At 42.1% G+C, this 10,350-nt stretch overlaps 1 protein-coding gene across 2 annotated transcripts in view; it reads right to left on the bottom strand.

Annotated features, from left to right (window-relative positions):
- Positions 1–9,824: 9,824 nt before the first annotated feature.
- The window catches only part of CHCHD1 (coiled-coil-helix-coiled-coil-helix domain containing 1), a 68,398-nt gene continuing 67,872 nt past the window's right edge, over positions 9,825–10,350 (bottom strand). For both annotated transcript variants that reach the window (XM_085603512.1, XM_085603511.1), the window contains one exon: positions 9,825–10,237. Coding sequence is in view for 1 of the 2 variants with exons in the window: in XM_085603511.1 (XP_085459637.1) it covers positions 10,130–10,237 (108 nt within the window). In the remaining variant the exon portion in view is untranslated. The remainder of the gene's footprint in view (positions 10,238–10,350) is intronic.

Raw genomic sequence — 10,350 nt, 5'->3', positions numbered from 1 at the left:
CGCTCAATCTCCATGCATGAAGATTGAGAAGGAACGGGTGCAGAACCCTGCCCTGTTGTTCGAACAGCAGGTCCTCGCGCATGGCAGCCTGATCGGAGGACAGATGCTCAAGCCCCAGAGTTTTGGATACCATACTACCCGTGCCCAATCCAGGTTCACTAGGATTACTTGATCTTCTCCAGAACTCAGGGCAGGAGTGGTATCGGTGGGAAGGAGTACATAAGTTCAGAGTTCCACTCCAGGCGGAATGCGTCCCCTAGCGAGAGGCGCCTTGGAAACTCCAACACACTGAATTGTTGACATTGCATGTTCTTAGTGGTGGCAACCATAGAGAGCCAATATGCAGAAGAAACCTTGCGCCACCTCTGGGTATAACTGCCACTAGTGATCCATTAGGTGTTGACAGCTAAGCGTGCCCGCCTTGGCATTCAAAGGTCCTGCCATGTGGGTCACCACCACGAAGATCCCTTCATGACGGAGCCATTTCCAGTGTCGTGGGGCATCCTGCCACAAGGTCCTGGACCACACACCACCATGCTTATTGCCCTACCACAAGGCAGTGGTGTTGGCCATAGCACCCATGAAACAGCATGTCCAAAAGGGGCAATTGGACGACAGCTCAAAAAAAAAAGGCTGCCTGCTACCAGGCGTGGTGGGAATGGCAACACTGGTACCAATGACTCAAGGTGGAATCGGTGGTGTCCAAAACACAAAGAATTGTGAACATGGCCACATCATGACCATCCTATATGGCTTGGGTTAGGAAAGGTTGGAGGTCTTCTGGAACATCTGAAAGGAAGTGAGCCACCGAATTCCAAAGAGTGTGCTAGGAAGTAGTTGTCATTCACAGATGTGAGGATGAAGCTGGAGGAAGAAAATTCCCTTTCCCCAAAAGGTCTCTACTCGTTTGGACTCCCTAGGATAACGCACTGTCATTTACAGACAATAAAATTCCAAGAGATGGCCAAAAACCTTCCCACTACCTTGTAGCGTTACTGATAAAACTGTATACTATATTAACAATAACCCGTGAAAATTGGGTTTCGGAAACCACCTCTATAATTTGCACATCTCCAAGCAAATTGTTCAGATTTGTTTTTCACCCAATCAAACAATTTTTTACATCATGCAGAAGTACAAAAAATGTGCTTTCAGAACTACTGAAATATATTTTGAAATGTTTGTACTGTAGAATTATTGGCTATTAAAATGTGTGTTAGGAAAAACCTGATATCCTACAGACTTTCATTTCACACTTTGTACAGCAGGCCAGACAGTTCACTTTACAAAGTCCTGGAACTCTACAGTCAGAGAAGGAAAAGTAATTGTAAACTCACTTCTGACCTCTGTCTCTGAACACAGAGCAAACGTGACAAGATAAAAACAAGATTTAAAGGCAACTTTATTGCTCCTTCACTTTTTGACTGAACAGAACACATATTCTTTGTCAACTCGCCAGAATGGACGAGTAGGTTAGAAATTAAGCTCGACCTGATAAAATATGACTCATCATAGTGAGTGGACAACTAGATTTCTTGAGGCCTGGAGAGGGCTGCGCTCTCTGTGGTTACACATATGCACGGAAATGCATGAAGACCTGTGGCTTTTTTTTTCTGCTCCTCTTGATCCCGTAGCCGCAAGACTGCCAGGATGTTTAGAAGTTGTAGCGGCAGTAGGTGTCAGCACAGAAAGATGTGAGAGTTTTGCCTTCGGTCATTCCCTTACTGTTTTGTGCCCCACTTTGTGGAGATTTTGTTGAAGCGTACACACAAGTATGAACAGATTAATCTTGCTGCAGAGAATGTTTATTTGAAAAGGTGTGCTACTTTGCTTCCTGCTACAGTTACATTTGCCTGAAAATTGAAGCAATGATGGAGGACAAGACTGTCTCTATGTCACAAACTATGCGCCAAGACCAGATATACAAGATAAGCCACTGACTGAGTGTGATCTCATACTGTTTGTTGATCGGTCCCACCTTAGAGACGATGGAGGAACAAAACGCACTGCCTATGCCGTACTTACTATGTCAAAGCTGCTCGCTCACTCTGGACATTACCTCTCCGTGGCTCCGATGAACGAAGAGTGAATGTTTGGAGCCGGGTTAAGTATTGCCTTGCTTCCGCTTTAACGCGCGCAATGGATAAAAAGAGCTAGAATTTCAAAATAACCCAAAATGGCCGCCAGTGGAGGCACACTCTTCCTGTGGTATTGGCTTCTTCCGTCTTATTGCAATGTGACGGACTGTGCCTCTGCAAGAATGTAAACTTAAACATAATGGCCACCTGTAATCGGAAACCAGAATCCCTGAAACGCGGAAGCTTCTGCGTCAATAAATATTTCTTAATCATCGACATTGGACCCTTACTAAATTCAACGTTGCATGCGATCACAAAATGATGATGGTTTTGTATGGCATAGAGCTGTTAAGAATTAGTTGGCCTGCCGACCTGTAATAACGCAGACCTGAAGGGCATGTAGGCGCTACCAGTGGGTCACCTTATCATGGGAGTGCAGTCAAATGAGATACACTGCTTTGAACCACTATCATGGCATGTCTAAACTGCTGGAATAGGGCAGTTATAAAAGGTTGTTCTGCCGCATGCCTATTGCGTAGACCTTGAAAGATAAGGGGGCGAAAAAGATGGATCACTTCGAAATAAGAGCGCATCCACTCAGTTGTAATGCCTACATGCCAAATGTATTAGTATCCCTAGGGTAAACATTGTCACAATATTTTGTACACTGAAGGAGCACATAGATAGCGTGTGCCCCAGGGTATGTAAATGTGGCAACTTAAATGCCCATCAGGGGTTCTAGTGTGGTGGCACCTATTATGTATGACAGAAATGTTTATCAATAATGGTTATCCAAAAAGGGCTTGCTGTGATCGCAATTAGAAACAGGTCTAGGACAGGATCCTACATGAGTTGTCCCCAGGGGATATCATCATTTAGTCCTGAGATATGTGTTCCCAAAAGGAACACCCAGCGTTGTTCCTTTTCAAAAAATGCTTCCGCGTTGTTCACCTGTTCAATGACTGTCCAATGTAGTGTGATTGACCTCTAAGAAATGGGATGCCATTTTTGTTGTTGTTTTTTTGCATTGGATATTGCTCTTTAGTTCACCTATGTGTATTTTAACTGGGCGTGTTGTCATTCCAATGTACTGCATTTAGCATGGGCAAGTGATCGTGTATGTTACACTCTTACTATTACAGTTGGTAAAGCAGCGTTGTTCCCACTTTGTGCAGTTGGTTAATTTGATATCTTTGCTTTTTTTGGTCAAACGGCAGACACTGCAAAGACCGCAAGGGTGGTGACCCCTTAATGGCGGGAACATGGTGCTCGTAACCTCAGTTTGTGCGGGTGCAAGTGGTCTTTTGTGGACTACCATGTCTCGTAAATTCTTTCCTCTCTTGTGGGAGAACTTAGGTTTGGGTAGTTCCCTAAGCGCGCCAGTGTTTATTGACAATCTTGGTGACTTGATTGGAGCCAATGTTAAAAGTAGTGATGCATATTGATCTCTCTTCTTGTTGTTTCCTGGGTGCTGGTTCCAACAATGCGTCCCTGTTATTCCTTGCTTGTTTGAAGGCTTTTTCCACTATTTTAGGTGGATAGTTCAAAGGCTTGATTGATATAGCAGTACACATTATTGTCTTATTCTAAGAGTGGTGTAGGGATCATTCCTTTGGTCCTGATGAGAAGCCAAGAGAAGCCAGGTATTTTTTAACTTCACTATTCTCACTCTGACCTTTCCACTCTCACATTACACATAATATATTCACTCCTAAGTGCTCCCACGTCTTCGTTGGTCACAACATGCCCCGTTCCACAGTGGGCAAGAAGAACCCAATGATGGAGCATGCCACCAAGGGACCTTTTGTTGGGTGAGGGTTACATTGTGTTTCCCTATACATTGGTAGAGAACACACATTTCATGAACAGTGGTAATTATACTTTGGAAGGATATGATTATTTGTTGTGTCCAAGGTGGATTCTTTTTGGTTTTTAATGACTACAGAGGAGGACGAGTCCACCTTCTGTTTTCACCTCTTCACTCCCTCTCTTGTTTATTAGCAACTCAAGTGACCTCAGCCAAGGTGTACATCTGTTGACTCCGAGCACAATGTGCACTTTGTCCTACAGCGTCGATGGAGTCTGCATCAGCATTGATGTTGTGGGGACCAGTGTGGGTTGTGGAGGCGGCGTCTGCCTGGGTACCAGAAGCAGCCCGGGGATAGGTTCACAGGGTCCAACTGACACAGAGGGCGAAATTGCCAGCGGTAACCCGATGGAGCGCCTCTCAGCTCCTTGAGTCCCGAAGGTGTGCCAGAGGGAGCCTGTAAGGTTCTGAAGAGTCAGATCATAGCCTTGCATAATTCCATCTGCCTTGGTGTCATAGATGACCCTGGAAATTATGTTCGTGCTAGATAGGCTCAGATGTTGAATGACTTTGTGAGCAAGATAGAGGGGCATGGTTGCACCATCACGTCTTCTGCGGGGTATGCGAGTGGCAGGAAGAGGCAGAGTCATGGTTTCATTTTTTGTGTTTTTGCTTCAACTATCCCGAAGACTTGGGAATGACTCCTGCGACTTCTGGAACAAGACCGGGACTGACCCCTAGACTTGGATTGGTCTCGGAGTCTTCCAGTGCTTGGTGACAGTGTTTCACCTTGCAGTCTCAAATGGCCTTCAGGTTCCTCGACATGCAGTCACTGCAGGCCTTAGACTCATGCCTCGACCCTAGGGACCACAGGCTAACCTGGATGAGGATCTGCCACAGACATGGTTACAGCAGTCCTTACAGGGTTTAATACGGGTCGTTTTGGGAGATCACATTTCCCTTGCACACTAATTGTTTTATGAAAAATGGTCTCAAAGAGACAATATAGCTCCAGATCCATGTCTGGTGGCGTGGAAAGAAAGGACTGTCCTCGGTGCGCAGGAGTTGTGCCTATATAAGCCTAGCACATCATTTCAGGAGTGGAACAGCATCAGTGTGGAGCCGCATGGCCCCACCTACCGGTGCTCGGGGGTACTGCTCAAACGTTTTCAGATCCAGTCGGAAACCTGGTGCAATACTCAAGAGGTAATAAATCTGCCGTAAGAAGTATACAACAAAAAAGATTTGCTGTTCTAAGATAATAATTTTCCCAGATAGCTCTTACAACGGAGTTGTAAAAGATTTTTTTTTTGCATTTTTCTATCTGTTAGTAAATGTTTCCTATTTCTTCTGCTTTCTACCTACTTGCAGTTTGTGGTGGAGAGGAGTGAACAAATATATATTTTAAAAAAAAGTATACAAAATATGGAATTTAGCAAGGGGTAATTTGTGTAAATAGGTCATGATTTCCCCAAAGAAATGTATTCTGAAATTAAAATAAATATGAAATTAAGTAAGAAAAATAAAAAAAGGTGACCACATTTTCATCTTTTTTGCCCAGGTGGCCGACTTAGGACAATAATATACTGTTATGCCTGTCAGACCCTTCAGATTGCAGAGACATATACTAGCAGTTGGCTTTCCAATAACACAAGATACCCAGATGCTACAACTGAACTGCAGTTATTCATCTTGTAAAATCTAATAAATGTAAAATTGCTATGACAGAAACTTAATTCTTTAAATATGCCCCGTATATGGAGTTTATGAATAGTGGTTATTTGTACCACTCTGAATTTAGGGTTACTCATACTCTCATGCGATTCAGAGGGGATTATAACAAATGGTACACTGTTCAGTGTTTCCACACTTTTCTCAAACAGTACTCTAACTGTGTGGCTGGGCCTAGCACCTTGATAGGAAAAACCCTAGGACACTGCATGGAGACATCACAATTTCACTATCAAATTATCGACCCATGTTTGGCAATGTGGTAGCGTCTGTATTTGGGCCCAAGCTCACCATCACCCAGAGGAAGCTACTAAACCCAATCATTAAACAACCAGGGGCTCTGAGGTATTGTAAATTTAGTGGAACCCACAGCATTTCCTTACCCTAAATGGCAAGCAAGCATCCAACTTTGGCTGAAATCAAATTTTCCTTAAATTTCTGGTTGGAAAGTCCCAGAATCTACACGAATCCCCAAGGTGTAATTCGTAGGCTTGATGAATTCAGACATCAAAATATTCTCAAGCATGTCAGGTAATAAGGTCCTATATAGGACCAGAGCAGGGCTTTATGGCAGGGGGAGAAATCTTCTGTAAAAAAGTAACATCCATCACCCACACCAAGGAAGAAAACGATACTTCTAAATAACATCGTTTTGTGATTACAGTAAACATCATTAAAATTTACCATATTTCCCCACACGAGTGGGATCTTCAACAAAGAAGTCTCCCAAATCAAAAATAAATAATGGATATGGAAAGGCAACATTTTCTTTCAGTTTATATTGTCCAAGAAAATGAACTGAGAAGATAAATATGTAAAAATACAGATGTGGTAAAAAAGAAATGAGCCTGCATTGCCACTTCATTATTTTTTGTTTTCGCCATTTTAGGAGGAAAAACATAAAAAGGAAATAATTTGTTTATTTATGTTTCTGAATATCAATGAAGATCAGTGGTCTAAGAAACTTCTTTAGCCATCGTATTTTTAGATGCAAACAACTTTAGGATTTTTAGAGAGACATGGCAGAGGGAAACAATTTGTAGAATGGATTAAAATGTTGTCATAAACCAAAGACAATCATCAGATTTAATCGTGCCACTGATGCAGAGATCAAAATTAAGTAAGAAAGACGACATTGGTGCCCCCTTTCACCCTATGCTTACAACAGGAATCCACTGACTATTCTTTTTGAGAAGTACTGTTTAAAGGATGGAGTTACCCTACCTATTCAGTCTCAGCATTCAACTGAAGAAAACCTATTCAATTGTGATAGGCAACAACATGGGTGTGCAACAAGTAGTTCCAGAATCCTGTATATAAACTACAATCCTCTATCGGAGATGATGACATCTTCTAGATCATTACAGATTAGTTTCTTTGTAGATTAAAAACTTGTATTAAAATGTATCTGGGGAATTAATAATAATGCATATAATCACTCACATATATTGGTAGTAAGAGTTCAGCCTAAAATCAACTAAACAAAACTATCAAAAAGGTCACCTTCCATTGTCAACGAAGGCCCATTTCGACCAACTGCATCCCATAGCAAGAGTCCTTGTAATAGGTGACAGTGTTACAAACCAATGCACTACAGCAATTGTGAAAGATAAAGATTCTGCAGGATAATTTTCAGTATTTTGATCAAATAGGGCAGAAAAGGTACCCAGTCAGTTTCTTAACATTCTTAAGATTCCACTCTTCTTTCAAGGGTCCTAGAGAGCCTCTGAATGCCCAACCTTGAGGCATCCTGTCTTGCACCTCAGGCACAAGCCTTATTCTACAGACATGATGCCCGTCTTACAGCACATACCACTGGGGCATTTGTTTGGCCCAGAAAGAGTTTAGGGGGAAGGTTTCTTTCTTAGTAGACCCAGCACAGAGCATACCAGGAATCATTGGGTAGATATCTGGGACATCATGTAAGTAGCGTTTAGAATCTGTCCAAAGAAGTGAGCGTGGATCTGGGTATCTCCCCATTTTCCCTCTTCTCCGTGAGTCTACAGCCCCAAATCTACCACCAACTTTTTATTTCCTGGGGTCTTCCCCATATTGTTAGGGTGTTCTAGGTATTTGAATATGTCGGATACAGGTTTCCTGTCCTCCTCTTTAGTAGTGAGCTACTTCTCAAACACAGCCAATTGCATGGCAGTCAGGGGTTTCACAGACTGGTGGGATGCCCAGGGACGCAGCTGATAATAGTGGCATCTCTCAGTCTCTGACACATTAAATTTCATCATTTAAGGATCTCAATTGATTTAATATCAGAACTATCAACTAACCCCGCAGCCGAGAGTCATTCATTCACTAACAGTGCACTATTCAATGGTTTGTGTAAAGCACAAGTTGCCCACCAGTTGCCACAATGGTGAGGGGAACAAGGTGAGATACGGTTTACAGGCCATTTTATCCCAAAACTACTAAGGTGGCACAGGTTATGGGTACAGAATACACACTCACAGCTATTGTATCTCTTTTCTTGACATGGGTACATTACGAAATAAGCCTTTGTTATGATTTGATTTAGATAGCAGTGCTCCTTCTGATTCCATCCATTCCACTGTTAAGTGTAGTTGTTTTGCCCGGTAATATCAAGAGATATTGGGAAGGTCCAATCCACCCCTTCAGGGTTTTGCAAAGCAGCGACCTTCTATTTGAGGCTTAACTGCCTATATAAAGTTATCCAACACTCTCTGCAACTGTTCAAACATGGGGATATTCTGAGAAAGGGACTATGACAGAAATATGAAGAGAATCCTCTGAAGCGTGGCTATCCTCATAAACCATGAAAGTCCACCCATGTGCTAAGCTTGACAATATTTCTTCAACTCCTGAAGCAAAGGCCGATAGTTCGTTGGAATATTTTCTTCCAACATGGGGAGTCATCTGCACTCCAGAATGTGGTTTTGATACACCTGCCTACTGAAATAGAATGCGAGCCTTCAATGCAGGGAGCTGGTCGTGTCGGAGAGATACATTCTCAACTTTTGATTTCTGGAGATGAACCTTAAATCCACGAACTTCTAATTTCTTTATTGATTGTGGGAGGGAATGGGGCGGTCAGTCACTGATATAAACTGTCATGCATGCAGATGATGCCCTGATAATAGACTCCACAGAGCTGAACTACTTTGAGGACTAGCTTCCTGCTGATTTATTCCCAAATGTTTCTGTGGTAAAGGCGAATAGTAGTGGAGATAGTGGGCACACATCCCACTCCTGTGAATGCCGAAATGAGAAGAACCCCCATTACCACTGATCATTGGTGACGTGTTCTCTTACCCCACCATCACTTAATATTCAATTGCTCTTATGTTGTGTTAAGTAACCTCCAGTTAACAGGCATTTTCTAGGTAGATTCTTTAAGGGGAATAACATTTTCCATTACTTCTTTTAAAGAAAATACAGGAATGGAAATGTTGATGTAAATGGGACCACCTAAATTTCAAGTCAACTGTACTGCAAATTCCAGGATGGTTAGTCAAAGGTGCATCATGAAACCATAGTATTAGTGTTTGTAGATTTGCAGTAAAGATATTTCCTGCTCTCTGCATAGAGGATACCTTTGAATTATAAATCTTGACTGTGTTTCTTGTTGGCATTAAAGATTCCTTGTACCAGACATACTTCAGGAAGGACAGCAGTAGCTGTGTCTTACATCGGATATATGGACGAAGCGTTATTGGGGGCACGTTGTTCCTTCTCACTGGGAGTAAAATTGACAAAAGCGGTCTGCTTTGCCATGTCAGTTCTGAAATCAATATCCAGTCTGAAATTGCAAAACTGTTAAAAAGACATTTTAAAAAACCCACAATTTTGTTGAGCTTGGATAGAATATTTAATTTCAGGGCCAACGATTGGCTACCAACGGAACAGTATTGATGGTGACTCAAACTAGCTAGGACATTTTTATATTAGGAGAGCAGAGATTATTTTAAAAAAAATCCAGGCAGTGTTTGGAAAGCTTAACAGCTCTTGCATTCTTTAAATAAACCCCTATCATTACTAGATTTACTCAACACTAAACAATCCCCACTCCCCCCCCCCCCCAAAAAGAATATAAATCCAATTATGGCTTCTCACGACCCTCCCAAAACACTCGCTACAGCTTCTCACCTACACCCTGCCCACAGCTGCAGGATCTGTTTTACATATGTGCAAATAGCCAGCGCCACGCTGACGGACTTTCTCAAGAAAAAGGAACGATATTTGGTTTAAAAAAATGCAAATGATTTAATACTTTATGTAGCGTATATTTACAGTGTGCCTTTTACCCACGAGTACATTCATTCTACGCACAAGAGGATTTTACGCAACACGTCGGGACAACCTTTCCTTTGAATTTAATTTTCAAAAAATAATTTGGATATATACAGTGACAGTTTGGAGAAGCCCTATTATTACGTTCATTTGCCAATCTGAACAGTTTTACATCCTTAAGCAAAGCAGACGGGCTAGGGACAATGCCTATCCCTGCAGAAGGGATGCAGGGAAATAGCAAGAAAAATATTGTTTAAATCTCATGTTTGATGTTTGGAAATCTTCTGAGCAGCAGATTCACTTTATTAGGTGGCAAATGGCCCGATTGGCTTTCTGCGTTTTTCCCAGTCTTGCGTTTTGCCTGACAAAAAAAAAAGAAAGCATTAGCGTGCGAAACAGTTTTCAATATGTACAAAACCAAAAGACCTTTCCACAGATTGCAGAATATAAATAATGCATCAAATGTTAATTCTC

The sequence above is a fragment of the Triturus cristatus genome, chromosome 1_2 (genome assembly GCF_964204655.1).
Source record: "Triturus cristatus chromosome 1_2, aTriCri1.1, whole genome shotgun sequence".
Classification (NCBI taxonomy): Eukaryota; Metazoa; Chordata; class Amphibia; order Caudata; family Salamandridae; genus Triturus; species Triturus cristatus.
Note: the sequence above shows the minus strand (reverse complement) of the source record. Positions and strands in the feature narration are given on the sequence as shown.